A 16,251-nucleotide genomic window follows, 5' to 3' on the forward strand; every position below is an offset into this window, starting at 1 on the left:
GAAGGAATTGCACAGAAATGGAAGATTTCACTGGACAATTCCCATATGCCTGAAACCCTTCAAAAATAGCCATTTAAATCTCTGAATTGAGAGGGTTCTGCTGCAGTTGAACAAATAGTTACTCACTCAGGGAAAATTAGACTATTGCAAACCTAATTTAATTCCTAAAGGATCACTGGAACCGAAACGTTAACTCTGCTTTCTCTCCATAGATGCTGCCAGACATACTCAGTTTTTCCAGTAATTTTATTGTTTCTGTTTCTAACTCCTGAATAGCTATTCACCTGACACCACCCGCCCACAAATTACCTCATGCACCCCAACTACAATCCCCCAGATCCCTTCAACCCCCAGTCTCTGATCAAAAACCACTACTCTGAGCCTTGTGTACCTTGAACATTTTTTCTCTTACCTAGCTCCTTTGCCATCTTGCTCCCTGCTACCAGCACGCTACCCTGTATTACTTTCCTCCTTTTCCACTTGACATTCTACCCAGCTGGCACCTTACCCCCTACCCACCTGGCACCCTAACCCCCTATTCATTTGGCACCCATTTTCTAACACCCTAAGCTCATACTTATATACTTACTCTTTGACAGAACCTGTCAAAGGTGCTGTCATGTAATACTGGATCTTTAAATTACGTAATGTGACAACTGACCACCATGAGAAAAGGGACTGCAGTTTGCTTTCCCCTGTTCTATGCTGGAGTACCTGTCAGAATGGAAGTACAGCTCCACATTTCTGAAGAAGCTTTCATCAGAATTTCTTATCAAAAATGCAAAGCACATTTATTTTGCAAGAAACAGGGAAAGGAGTGGCAATCTTTCTGTGATTTGGGAGTCCTCATGTCTAAGTCACAAAAAGTTAGCATCCAAGCTCAGTGGGTGATAGGGAATGTTGGCCTCCATTTGAAAGGGGATAGATTTTTAAAATGGATAAGGCTAGAACTATACAAGTTGAAAGAATTTGAGCAGTTTTGGGCCCCTTATCCAAGGAAAGATATATTGGTGTGAGTGGCAGTCCAGAGAAGGCTCATTAGGATGAACCTGGATATGGAGGGACTGTTTTATGAGGAGAGGCTGACGAGGTTGGGCGTGTACAGTTAGAGTTTAGGAGAATGAGATGTGACCTTGTTGAAACATACAATGTTCTTAGTGGATTTGACCAAGTAGATGTGGAGAGGTTGTTTCCCCTTGTGGAGAGTCTAGAACTAGGGACTCCTTTTTCTATTCTTTCTGAAGAAGGGTCCTGATCCGAAGCATCAACTTTCCTACTCCTCTGATGCTGCCTAGCCTGCTGTGCTTCTCCAACTCCGTTCTGTTTTTTGCCTTATCTATTCTTACTCTGCCTTATCATTTTTACTGCTACTTACTATAAATGAATGAATGAATTGAATTGAATTGAATGGAATCAATGAATTGGCTTTATTGACACATGTACTCAGATGAATGCACCCACTTCTCACAAAAAATATTAATTTTTACAGTTGTAAAACAAGTTGAGTTTTCAGGCATTTCTCTGGCTAAAGTCAGTAGCATTGTATTGTATCATCCATCAAATGACTGACCAGGAATCTCTCCCAGGCTTACGTCCTGCTATTAACATATATAGGAGAGGTGTGTTATGAATGTATCTTTGTTGGCTGTCAAGTCCTGCAGTGAACTGGGGCTTTTGGCTTGGAGGCAGGGACTGTAATCACTGCCCTGCAGGACTTTCCTATGGAGTAATAATCCAGACTATTACTCGGAAATATTGATTTCCCAGCATAGTAGATTAAGAGTTCCAAACCCAGTCCAACTGTAATATATAGCTAAATGCCCAAGGTGGTACACATTTATATCCAACAACTACAGTCCATAACAGCAACATGGAAGCAACTTCAACATGGAGACTGAAGTGATGCACCGAAGTTCGGGATGAACAATAAATATCAGATTTGGCAGGGAGGGCCAGATCCCAAAAATGAATAAAAATGAATTATTTTAACCGTTTTGAAGAGAATGGCACCATTGATGTATTTGGGGAAACTAAATATGGCTATGATGGAGTGGGTGGCAAGATGTTTACGAATAACTCAAAAGATGGCTTTAATGTAGATCAGCATAATGTCCTCATCGTGTGTGTAAGCATATGTGTGTGTACAATATATATTTGCTGAATTGCTCTTTATAGGAATTATGGTAGATTTTTCTTACATGACACCTTGGGAACTTTATATATGTATATATTATATAAGAAAGAATACACAAATCTTTCAAAGACCAATTTAGCAAAAATGTAAAAAAGAATTAGCAAGATAAAATTTCATTGAAGATAGTATAATCTGGTGTAATTTGTTTAGGAGCATCCAAAAAGAATATGTAGCATAAAATTTAAACTATTTTGTGGAAAGATAAAGATTTTTCTGTTCAAATTCATTTGATCATTACATCTTTGACTTAAACATATTTAAGACATAATTTTAACAAAACCATTCCACACTGCTTTTTGTCTTGAAACACTCTATGCTTTTTTTACATTCGATATTTTATCTTAAAGTCTACGGTATGTGATGGGTTGTTTCTGATTCATGTGGCATCACTGTAAAACATGGACATGTTTAACAATTCTGCACCACAGGATTTAGTTGTCAAGCACTCGATGTAATCCAGACCTTGCAGATAAAAAGTCACGCTAAACATGCCAATAAAGTGTTGTAAGGGTAATATTTCAAGCATTGTATGTTTTGAAATACCACATTTTTGGACAGTATCTTGATGAAGTTTTTACATTGTTGTTAACCTACCCACTTCTTTATATTTGAACACAATGCTGTGTGGTTAAAATAAGGAGTTTCACGGTTCTCAATTCTGACTGCTACGTAACTGATAAGAGCTGATGTTTATACAGCATTCGGGAAATTAAATAACAATGAAGCAAATGCAGTTCACAAACTACAAGTTAGCAGCTTGTTAAACAGTTGGACAAAGCAAGGTGAATCAAGTTGAATCGCTGCTTTGTGACCCATCTGGAGTGGCCTTTGCCAGTGCTGTTTTTAGCCTGAACAATGACACTTAACAGTATGAAAGTTGCCACTATTATTATATTTAGTAAGAAAGGTGTAACATAATTTATTTAAATACATGTAAAAACATGTCCCTTATTCATTTGCAGTGATAGAGAAATGTTGCTGTTTCCCTTACAGAATAAAATGATTTGGAAAATATATCACCATGCAATCTATTACTATAATTATGAGCAACAATCCACTTTAGAGAAGCTACAGTTTATTTCTCCAGGTACTGTTTAAAGCTAACATCAATTATTTCCTATCTATATTTCAGCCTATTGGATCTTTGAACCCAAAACGTGCTGTCTTCTATGCTGAACGCTATGAGACATGGGAAGATGATCAAATTCCACCTTATCATTACAATACTCATTATTCTACAGCTACTTCCACTCTGTCATGGCTTGTCAGAATTGTGAGTATCTTTACTTACATATGTTGTTTAAACTTACAAATCTTAAGCAAAAACAAGCCATTCAGTAACCGAGATAATGGGAACTGCAGATGCTGGAGAATCCAAGATAATAAAATGTGAGGCTGGATGAACACAGCAGGCCAAGCAGCATCTCAGGAGCACAAAAGCTGACGTTTCGGGCCTAGACTCTTCATCAGAGAGCCTCTCTGATGAAGAGTCTAGGCCCGAAACGTCAGCTTTTGTGCTCCTGAGATGCTGCTTGGCCTGCTGTGTTCATCCAGCCATGCAGTAACCGGTCTACATTGGTAATAAATGAAAACAGAAATTGGAGAAACTCAGCAGGTCTGGCGGCTTCTGTGGTGAGGAAGCAGAGTTAACATTTTGAGTCCAGTGACCGTTCCTCAGAACAAACTGAACTTGAAACATTAACTCTGTTTCTCTCGCCTCAGATGCTGCCAGACCTGCTGAATTTCTAATTTTGTTGATTTCAGATCTCCAGTATCCTGAGTTATTTGTTTTAATTTAGCGGACCATGCTGATTTTTTGGATAAATTCTGGTGGAGCACAGGAATTTTTTAGAGATCGCATTGTGATTTTTTGAAAATTGGTTCCTCCTGTTTTTAACCCTTCCCAACTAATAAACTCCAAACATATTAAAGTTGAGAGCAGCACAGTGAACCTTTCTTAACCTTTCACAGTATTGTTCTGCTACAGCTATGCTATAAGATGCATGAGAGTTGGACCAAAATTTCCATTATTTCTTATGAAAACTCCTGTGGTGTCTGCTCCTGTGTATCTCTAGAATGGGCACAGGAAAATGATGAGCCTGTGAGAAATTTAGAGCTCATAGCTTGATATTAGGAAGGAAGATGTGCTAGAAATTTTGAAAAACATGAGGATAGATAGGTCCCCTAGGCCAGATAGTATATAACCAAGGTTTCTAGGGTAAGCGAGGGAAGAGATTGCTGCACCTTTGGCAATGATCTTTGCATTCTCACTGTCCTGTAGAGTAGTACCAGATGATTGGAGGGTGGCAAATGTTATTCCCTTGCTCAAGAAAGGGAATAGGGATAATCCTGGGAATTATAGACCAGCCAGTCTTACTTTCATGGTGGGCAAATTATTGGAGAAGATACTGAGAGAGTGTATTTATGATTTTTTGGAAAAGCATAGTTTGATTAGAGATAGTCAGCCTGGCTTTGTGAGGGGAAGATCATGCCTCACAAGCCTTTTTAAATTCTTTGAGGATGTGACAAAACACATTGATGAAGGCAGAGCAGTGGATGTGGTGTATATAGATGTTAGCAAGGCATTCGGTAAGTTTCTGCATAGTAGGCTCATTCAGAAAGTAAGGAGGCATGGAATTCAGGAAAATTTGGCTGCCTGGATGAAGAATTGGCTGTTTAGTAGAAGACAGAAGATGGTAGTAGATGTAAAGTATTCAGCCTGGAGCTCAATGACCAGTGGTGTTCCATAGGGATCTGTCTGGGACCCCTGCTCTTTGTGATCTTTATAAATGGCTTGGATGAGGAAGTGGAAGGGTGGGTTAGTAAGTTTGCCGATGACACAAAGGTTGCTGGAGTAGTGGATAGTTTGAAGGGCTGTTATAGGTTGCAACAGGACAATGACAGGATACAAAGCTAGCCAAAGAAGTGGCAGATGGAATTTAACCCGGAAACGTGTGAAATGATTCATTTTGGAAGGTTGAATTTGAATGCAGAATACACAGTTAGTGGCAGGATTCTTGGCAGTGTGGCGGAACAGAGGGACCTTGGGGTCCACATCCATTGATCCCTCAAAGCTGCCACCCAAGTTGATAGAGTTGTAAAGAAGGCATATGGTGTGTGGGCTTTCATTGGCATGGGAATCAAGTATAAGAGTCGCAAGAATATGCTGCAGCTCTATAGAACCCTTGTAAGCCCACCCTTGGAATATTATATTCAGTTCTGGTCGCCTCATTGTAAGAAGAATGTGGAAATTTTAGAGGGAGTGCAGAGGAGATTTACCAGGGTACTGCCTGGACTGGAGGGCAGGTCTTATGAGGAAAGGTTGAGGGAGCTAGGGCTTTTCTCATCGGAGCTAAGAAAGATGACAGATGATTTCACAGGGGTGTACAAGGTAATGAGAGGCAGAGATAGAGTGGATAGCCAGAGAATTTTTCCCAGGGTGGAAATGACCATTACAAGGGGGCATCATTTTAAGGTAATTGGAGGAAGGTATAGGGGAGATGTCAAAAGTAGGTTCTTTACACAGAGTGTGGTAGGTGCTTGGAATGTGCTGCTAGCGGTGGTAGTGGAGTCGTATACATTAGGGACATTTAAGCAAGTCATGTGTCGGTATGCAGGTAGTTTGATATTAGAGTAGGATAATACTTTGACGTAGCATTAAGGGCTGAAAGGCTTGTACTGTGCTGTACTGTTCTATGCTCTATTTTCGGTACGTGGAGAGAAAAACTAGCACTAAATTGAATGTCAGTAAAGTAACTGTATCCCAGACCATCCATTTTGTAATGTTTTTATGAACTATTTAGAATGCAGTTATCTTTTAAAATGCACAAATGAGACATATTTGCAAGTTAAATTCTCCTCAAAACAGTTTATCTTGAATGTATTATTTTCACCTTAATAGTGTGCAAATTAATGTCTTAAAAGTTTTGCCATTTGAACTTTTTGCAGTGTTTGGTCTGGGTAATTGCTAATTCTGTTTACCCACATTTTAGGGAGTAGGAGCAGTTGATTAGGCCCAAGCCTTAACTCTATTGTAAAAAAATTGGAATAGAACCAGAAATTGCAGCACAGAAGGGGACTGCTTGACCAGTCGTGTCCATGCTGGCTCTCTTCAACTCACATAAACCACTGCTGCCCACTTTCACAACAGTCTTGCAATGTTTTTTCAGATGCCGCAAATAGTTCCTTCCATTACCCCAGAGATTAATGCAATACCCCATGAATCATAACCTGTCAACCTGAAAATGGTCAATTTGTCCCTGTTCACTGATTTCTGTCCATTCACCAGTTAATAATTTTCCTTCCCATGGCTATCCACATGGATCTGTCTCTTTATTGGGTACATAGAACATTCCGTGTTCCAGTTCTACTCAGGCCCCCATCCACAAGACTTTTTCCAGCATATTACTGACATTGCTTGTGCTGCTACCCTCTCTTTGTTGGAACTGGAAAAGTTGATAAATTTTGTTTTCAATTTCCACCCTGCTGTCACTTCACCTTGCCCACCTCCGATTCCTCCTTCCCTCCCTTGACGTCTCTCTTTCCATTTCTGGGGATGGGTTAGCCACCGATATCCATTGCTAACCACTGACTTCCGCAGTTGTCTGGTCTATACATCCTCACACTTTGATTCCTGTAAGGACTCTATCCCAATCTCCCACTTACTCCTTCTTCATCACATCTGTTCTGATAATGTCGGCTTCTGCTGGGGCGGTGTCTTAGAAATCTCCATGAAGATTCTCCACTAGCAATTAACAGGGCCCTTAGCTGTTACATTACATTACATTACCTATCTCCCACACTTCTGCCCTCACTCCTTCTCTTCCCGCCCATAATCACAATAGTATCCACCAGAAACAAAAACAGGAATTGCTGGAAGAGCTCAGCAGGTCTGGCAGCATCCATGGAGAAAAATCAGAGTTAATGGTTTGGGTTGATTTACCCATCCCTAGAACTCAGTTTTTCCTTGGTTTTTATACGATCATGCAGTTCTCATTTACCACACTACCAGCCTTTGCATACAAAGAATCTTAAGTTGCCATTTCTGTCCCCTCCAGTAGGATGCCATGACTGGACACATATTCTCCCCTCCTCCTTGTAGATACCGTTCCCTCTGGGCCACCTTGGTTAACTATTCCTCCATTCCCAACACATCCCCACACCCCATTGGCACCTTCCTAGGCAAACACAGGAAGTGTATCACTTATCCATTTACTTACTCCTTTCTCACCATTCGAGGACCCAGGCATATTTCCCAGCTGGTGCGGTGATTTATCTGCACTCCATTTCGTCAAGTCTACTTTATTCACTGCTCATCTCCTCTACACTGGGGAGACAAAATGCAGATTGGGTGATTGCTTTGCAGACATCCTGTGTTTTGTTCATAAAAATGATCATGAACTTCTACTTGCATGCCACTTCAACACACCACCATGTTTCTAAGTCAACATTTCTAGCGCAGGCCTGCTGCAGGGTTCCAGCAGAAGCTCCAAAAACAGCATCTCATTTTTCACGTAGGGACCTTGCAGCCTCTAAGATTCAACATTGAGTTCAATAACTTCAGAATTAAAACCTGTTCTGTCCTACATTTCTTACCCACCCCCACACCCTGGACCTTTCATGCATGACATGCTTTCAGCCCAGGGCATTCTGGCCTACTGTCAGCTCTCATTATCACTTATTCAGCTTCTCTTCTGTCCTGGGTTAATATCAATATCAGTAATTCCATTGTCTGCCTATCTCATTCAAAACTCTCTCTGGACTCTGTCCATACATATCTGCTTCCATTCCCCCCATCCCAAGCCAACCTCTTCTTCAGCATAAATATAAACTTTCCCGAGCTGCTATCAGTTCTGATGAAGTGTCACTGGATTTGAAACGTTAAGTGTGCTTTCTCCTCACAGATGCTGTCAGACCTGCTGAGTTTCACAAGCAGTTTCTATTGTTGTTTCAGTTTTCCAGCATCTGAAGTTTATTGTTTTATAACAATCTTGTACATAAGTCTTTGACTGTTAATTAGTTAAAGTTAGAGAATTTGAGTAGTTTTGCATTACTTACAGGGGTAATTACCCAGGAAATATTAGAAGATTAAAACCTAATCTAATTCTTGGTTTGCTCCATAACTGATATCATTAACTCTTAATCAATCCTCTTGACCAGTAACTACCCTCCTACCCGTCCTATTACATCCTCAACCACTTGGCTTCCTCCATGACCCACTGACTAGCAATGAACTGACCAACACCCATAATCCAACTACCTCTAATCCCACCAACTGCCTACCACCTCACAAATACTCTCTCCATCCTATATCACAACCATCCTGACTAACCACTGATACAAGAACAAGTCCTCTGACCTGACTAACAGTCCAAGTTACTCCCCCACCTGAACTACCCCTCCTAACCAGACCTGGCTATCTTCCTAACCTGATTATTCCTCTCAGCTATAATTGGAGGTCATGCCCTGACTTCTGTCAGCTGTACTGCACTCCAAAAGAGCTCCTCAAGTGATGTGCTTCAGGTTTCTGTGACAGCCAGATGAACTACTACATTGAGCAGGGAAATATTAATTTAGAGGTAATTGGACCATCATTGTAGGTCTATCAATAGCAAATGGACTACAGAAGTTCAGGACAGAAACCCACCATCACCTTCTCAAGGGCAATTAGGGACAGGCAATTACTGCTAACTAGGCAGTGACACCCATGCCCCACAAGTGAATTTTAAAAATTGATGCTGCCTGAAAGATCTGGGCTATATAGTTTGAGTGAAATGTATTTGGGTGTGAAGGAGAACAAAGAGAAGTGTGGTGGACAGAAGACAGAAAATGTCCACATGTTTTATTGTACAAAACCATAGGGCCTGATCATTACATGAGAAAGGGAACAAAAGATATATCTAGAGGAGGTGTGAATGGCAAGATAGCAGCTGTCTATTCACAAGGGGGAGGAATTATAAAAGAAACAAGAGAAATTAAATAAACCAGCAAAAAAAGGCGTAAGGGATTATGAATAGAACCTCTAATAACCACTTGCTGCATTTTGCTTCATTGTTTTTGCTTGTTTTTTCCTCTTGTTTCTTTCTTTTGAACATAATCCCTATAAGCATAGGCGTATTCAATTGTTTCTATTCATTCATGGGATGTGTGTATTGCCCATCTTTTGCCCACCCCTACTTACAGTTAAGTAGATGGAGAATTGCATTCTTGGACTGCTGATATCCATTTGGTGTGGGTAGACTAACAATGTTATTACAGAAGCATATTGCAGCCAAACCACTCAGTTAGTAGATAAGATAGTTGTTCAAGATTATTTCTAACTAGCAAAATATCAAGTTAGTTAGATACATGCACCCAATGTTAATTTTTATTTTATTTTCAGATTTCTGCAAATATTATGTTATTAATGCTATCATAAAATTTTAATTAAGATAGGACCTAAAGTAGTTTGTAGCAAGACCGAAGAGTTTTCTGTCTGTAACAAAATCACAGAATTTTTAAGCAGGCATTTGTAGGTAATACTATTAAATAGAAATGGAATTGCTACAAGGAGTGTAACTTTATTAAAGCTTTGGACAGGCAGTCAGCCATATTTACTAAAACTGATTAGGTTGCACAACTTGACATGAAATTACAAAATCAGATTAGGCAATGACATAACCTTTGGGTTGCGCTACTGCATGGATTTTTGATGTTTTTATAGAATACACAAAGATTATTCTGCATTCCACATTACTTTGCTTCCTTCATTGAATAGCAGAAATTTGTTGTGTGCAATAGTTTCTGAGTGGCACAAATGTAAAACTTCCTTTCAATTCATATCTTATTCTTGTTCACTCACATTAGTTGTATGCAATAAAAAGGCTTATTTTTCAAGATTCAGGACGAGACATGGAAAGACTGCCCATGTTGGCATATATAAGATTAGTTCAGGTTGCATATACATATAGGGGCTGTACAATGTAGGATTTATTTGTGAAATCTTTTTTAGGTTGGTTCGTTTTCAGCCTGTGGTTTGAAATTCCATATTCATCTCACATTTTCAAAATAAAACTTTATAGTCATCCTTTAAAAAGAGAACTTCTTGCAATACCTTGGGACCTATTTTAACTGAAACACAGAAAAGAGAATGTTCAAAACTTAAGCTATTCAACAGATCTTTTGGGGGACTGCTCAGAGTGAGTTTGAATTTTAACAAGAGCAAGTGTGTTATGCCATTGACCTGTCGAGATGGGATACAGTCCTTGATCAAGCACTTCCAGTAATGGGATGCAGGCTGTGGTAGTTCTGGGATGATGTCTAACCTTGGCAAACTTACTTTTATTCATTAGTGGGCTGTACCCATCATTGGCAAGGCCACAATTTATTGTCTGTTCCTAATTACCCTTGAGAAGGTGGTGGTGAGCTGTGGCCTGAAAACCCACAGTTAATAGATTCAAGAAAACATTTCCCCAACAATTTCTCAAGGGAAAGCTCAAAGGCAATTTTTAAGGGATTAACAGAGTCAGACAGCATTACAAGTCCCAACTTCAGTTGCTTGCCACATTTATGTTCCTATCTTAAATCTTCTGCTTCTTTAAATCTAATGATATAAATTATGATATTCAATTTTACGATATGCATTCCGGAAGCACAGATTTGATGACAACTTACAGTTACTGTGTTTGCCGATTTATATGATTTTTCATTCCTACATTAAAATAGTAACTTATTCTTTTAAACATAATTCATTAGCAGTAAAGCACTTTGGGATATCCTGAATTCATAAAATTGCTATATAAATGCAAGTGTTTATAATAATTTTGGAATTAAAAAAACACAATCAGCTCAACTGTTAATTGCATATGAATTTTCCAAGCTTTCTAGTAAAATAACTTCCTTAAAAATCAAAACATTGTTCCAGTGAGGTTTTAAATTGAACACAATACTTAATAGACCGACATCCATTTGTTGAATTAGGCAGCAAAAGACATTGAGATTTACAGGGAACAACAAATGCTGGAGATCACAGTGAGTCAAGATAGCATCCATGGAGAGAGAGCAAGTTAAGGATTCAAATCTACCTGAAGCTCTGATGAAGAGTCATCTAGATTCAAAATGTTAGCTCACTGTCTCGTCATGGATGCTGTCTGACCTGTCATGATCTCCAGCATTTGTTGTTTCAGTATTGTTCCAGCATCTGCTCCTACATTGAGATTCACAGGGGTTTGATTGTAAACTTACAAATAAGATTAGCACAAACATCAATTTCCATCTTCCCCTTCTAGGACCCTTCCCTGTCCAGAAGCCAATGACACCACCCATCCCCAACACTGGGAAAGAATCCAGCTCTTGTGTTTTTGTTTAATAATCCATAACCAAATTTACAAAACACCCAGTAAACAAATTGGAAACACTGTCCACCAGGAGCAAATAACCCAATTCCTTTCTATAAAACAAAAACAGATGTTGCTGGAAAAGCTCAGCTGGTCTGGCAACATCAGTGAACAGAAATCAGAGTTAATGTTTTGGGTCTGGTGACCCTTGCTCAGAACTGATGGTAGCAAGGAAAATGTTAGTTTATATGCAGAAGATATGGTCAAGGGGAGGGCATCAGGAGTAAAGGATAGATGGAAATAGAGACAAAAGGGAGAGAAGAACATTTGGACAAAGGTGTGGATAACAATCTGGCTAGGAGGGCGAATAGCTATCAATGGGAACTGTTAGTGGCTAAGACTACGTAGTGTGTATTGGCAAACAATATGATAACAAGGTTATCAACTCCTCCCTTCCCTTTCTCAACATCTCTGTTTCTATTTCTGGGGATAGACTGGCCACTAATATCCACTATAAACCCACCGACTCCCACAGCTACCTGGACTATACGTCCTTCCTCCTTGCTTTCTGTAAAGTCTCCATTCCATTCTCTCAGTTCCACCGTCTCCATCATATACGCTCAAATGAGGCCAGCTTTGACAAGGGAGGCTCCGAAATATCCACCTTCTTCCTCAATTGAGGAGTCCCCAGCATCGTTGTTGACAGTGGTCTCAATTGGGTCTGACCCATCTCCTGCACTTCCACTCTCACCCCCGTCTTCCATCCCACAACAGCAATAGGGTTCCCCTTGTCCTTACGTACCGTCCCACCAGCATCCACATCCAGAAGATCAACAGCTGCCATTTCTGCCACCTTTAGTGAGATGCCACCACCTGACACCTATTCCCCTCCCTTGTCTACCTTCCGCAGGCACCATTCCCTCTGGAACACCCTGGTTCACTCTTCCTTCATTCCCAACAACGCCCTACAGCCCCAGTGCACCTTCCCCTGCAACTGCCAAAGGTTTAACACCTTCACATTTACCTCCTCCCTCCTCAGTCCCAAGAGCTCAAATGTACTGTCTAGCTGAAGCACCTCTTTACTTGCACTTCCCAGAATCTGGTCTACTGCATTCGCTGCTCACAATGTGGTTCTACATTGGGAAAACAAAGTGCAGACTGAATGACAATTTTGCAGAACATTTATGTTCTGCCTGCTAAAATGACCCTGAGCTTCCAGTTGCCTGCCACATTAGCACACCACCCTGTTCCCTGGCCAACATCTCTGTCTCAGGCTTGCTGTAGTGTTTCACCAAAGCTCAGTGCAACCTGGAAGAACAGCACCTCATTTTCTGTTTGGAGTGACCTCAATATTGAGTTCAATAATTTTAGGACCTGACCTCTTCCATGTGCTAGCTCCCTACCCACACACCAGATCTTGTTGTCACATAGTTTGCCATTACACACTACCTATTGTTAGCCAACTAACAGTGTCCATTAGAGACAAAAAAAAACTGCAGATGCTGGAATCCAAGGTAGACAAACAGGAGGCTGGGAAAACAGCAGACCAGGTAGCATCTGGAGAAAAGGAGCAATCAGTGTTTCGGGTATTAATACCTGAAGCCCGAAGAAGGTTAATACCTGAAATGTTGACTACTCTAGACCCGAACATTAACTCTTATTTCTGTTCATAGATGCTGAGCTTTTACAGCAACTTCTGTTTTTGTTTGTGATTTACAGCATCCACAGTTCTTTCAGTCCTTTCTATAAAATTTTAATAATCCGTTACAAATTCAACAAAGCTCCCATTATTAGTTACAACCACTACCCACCAGAGGTGACAGGTAGCTTCTGAGATCAGACAAGATCAATATCTTCAGAACAATATGGGGAATCCAGCTTTTTAAAAATTATTTTGAAAAATGCACCACCAAATCATCCGAATAACTATTTATCAAATAACATAAAACATGTTACAATAATAAAAAGTAGGGAACAACAGGGAGAAGTAAGTCAAAACAACATTGGAGAGGGAGATAATGAACTCCAGACCCTAACAGCTTTGAGGCTGCTGATCGACACTGGCTGCTTTCTTTTCAAGGGTGCTTGGACACAAAAGGAGTTTCAGAAAAGAGACAGGCCACCAGGAATTATAGCCCCTTCATAGCCCTCTCCCTGGACCTATTGACATATCTTTCATCTTGACCTGCAAAGAAGTCCTGTACACAATGTGCCCAAAGATTGGGAACATGAGACTGAAGTGTAACTAAAAGAACAGCAACAAATTCTTCAAATAACTAAAAAGGTATTGCAATCTTCAGCAACCAACATATTTGTGGTCCACAGACTCTGCAGCACCACAGATTAAAAAATTGGCCAAGATACTAAACCAACCTAACGTGCATTTCTATCAGACGACTGCACACAGCAACTTCCTTAGAAGGTTCCAGGTGGAATACAGGAGAACCCCCATCAAGAGAGTCTTCCATAAGAACCCAGCCGTTTGTATTTTGTTCACATATATTACGACATCCCTCTGGAGCAGGCAGGAGTTGAACCAGAGACAGGGACTCTACCAATGCGTGTCAAGACCAATAAACCAACTGTTTGTTTTAATCTACTTCAGATACACTATAACACATGTCTGTCATAGGTAGAACCTGAGCCCCAGCCCTCAGACTCAGAGATATGGACATTACAACTGCATTACAAGCTCTCTCAGAATACTGCTCCTTCTTTTTGAGTAGCCATCAACAATTAATCAGATACTACCAATAAATCAAGTTGCACACACTGCCAATCAGAACATCACCAGGGCAGTGTAAGCAGAAACCAATATTTTTTGATTGTTTTCTAAGCAACCTGTTCAGAGATGTCATTACACACCTCTGCAGCAAATGGAACTTGAACCTGAGCCACCTGGTCCAACGATTGTGATGCTCAAACTCCAGTTTTAATTTAGCTTTAAACAACCTTTCAAACAAGTTACATCACACCTCTGGGGCAGATGAGACTTGAACCCTAGCCTCCTGGCTAAGCAATTGGGACACTACCACTACATCACAAGAGTCCTCAGAATTCTGCTTGTTTTAAAGAGAGCCACCAACAAGTTGTCAAATACCCCTAATTAGTTATCTAACACATGCTGCCCCTCTGGGCATTATAACCAGAAACCAGGTCTTAATATTCTTTTTAAATCAACCCATTCAGATACGTATGAGTGTTAGTGAGCGTCATGTGCTCTCAATCAACTCAGAAACTGTTCAGATTTACCCTTAAAAGGACCTACGTTTCTAACATTGACGCAATAAAGTCTCTTTTGTTTTCTAGCCATCAACAAAGAAACCATAGTAACAGCTGATGTGGCTAAAATTTAATTTTTTTGGAGAAATAATAACAGAAATATGCTAATAGCAATATTTTTATATAAATTAATCACTTGTCTGGAGTAAAAGCTTTGAGAGTTCAAGCTTTAGTTTCTATCAAAGTCTTTTCAGAAAAGCAAGAAGCTTCCACATCGTCAAAATATGAGAAGATGTGCCTTTCTGTCCTTTAACTCCAATTTGCAAACTAGGCAACTCTTCAAATTACACATGCTCAGAATGCAGAGTGGAATGTCACAACTGTTGGTGAATAAATATTCAAAGCTCCAGCTTTTGAGATAGGCTAAGTTATTGATGTACAATCTTAATGAAGAGGTAAGGAACACAAATCATGTTATTATTAAACATGTCATTCTTGATTATTTTTCACATCCCTTATAAGTTTCAGTTATGTGATGGGAAAGAAAAAGACATAAAATTTCTTTGCAGAGGGATTTTATATAATTTGTTAGATTTAATAAATATTTGCATTGGAAAATGGAAAATCTTGATATAAAAGTTCAGTGGAAAAAATTAAGTCAAAAATATGGCGAGGAAAGTTCATAAGGAAATTACGTTTAAAAACAAGAAATTTATGTAGGCAGAAGTCAAAGAAGATCTGAACTTTTCAGAGATGCAGACTTACTAACAGGATAAAGAGGAGGAATTCCTGAGCCATATGCAAGAGAATTTTCTGAATCATATGTTTCTAATCTAATGAGAAAGAAAGCAGTGCAGGATCTAATTCTGCAAAGTGAAGTGGGGCAAGTGGAGTGTGTTTCAGTCACAAAGCGTTGGGCATCAACAATTGTAATATCATCAGGCTTATGATAGCAATTGAAAAGGACGAACAACTATCCAGTTTGAAAATACTTAAATGGAGCGGGACGAGCAACAGTGAGAGGAAAGGGATCTGACCTAGTTGGATTAGAATCAAAGATTGGTTTGTGAACAATGACAGACCTTGAAAGAGATGATGGTTTGGCTGGATCTGACTAAGGTTCTGTACAATTGTGACATGGTTTCCTTTGCTTCATGTTCCAATTTCTTTGTTTATAAAGGCCAATGTTCTACTAAACCTTTAGTTACTTTTTGCCCTGTGTATTTTAAAATTTGTGTAGCTGAAAATTAAATTCCTTCCATTTCACCACAGTTTCTACTTCCTTGCCATCTACTTCTTTGCCTTTTAAAAATATTCAGGTTTATTTTTTGGGGGTCAAAAGTTGGCCACCTTCTATGATTTATCAATTTTGATGCTAACTACTCCTGAAATAGGGATGTTTTCGCCTGTACTCCAGGACTGATATCCAATTTTCCATTTATATTGTGTTATGCCTAGCTAGAAACATCCCGATGAATGAAAAAAAATGTTGCCATGAGATTCCACAACCCATCAGGAAGA

General features: G+C 39.7%; 1 protein-coding gene across 9 annotated transcripts in view; it reads left to right on the forward strand.

Annotated features, from left to right (window-relative positions):
- nbeaa (neurobeachin a) overlaps positions 1-16,251 on the forward strand; it is an 828,675-nt gene that overhangs the window by 712,842 nt on the left and 99,582 nt on the right. For all 9 annotated transcript variants that reach the window (XM_059646713.1, XM_059646714.1, XM_059646715.1 and 6 more), the window contains one exon: positions 3,327-3,467. In XM_059646713.1, coding sequence (XP_059502696.1) covers positions 3,327-3,467 — 141 coding nt within the window. The remainder of the gene's footprint in view (positions 1-3,326; positions 3,468-16,251) is intronic.

Source organism: Stegostoma tigrinum, chromosome 6, assembly GCF_030684315.1.
Source record: "Stegostoma tigrinum isolate sSteTig4 chromosome 6, sSteTig4.hap1, whole genome shotgun sequence".
Classification (NCBI taxonomy): Eukaryota; Metazoa; Chordata; class Chondrichthyes; order Orectolobiformes; family Stegostomatidae; genus Stegostoma; species Stegostoma tigrinum.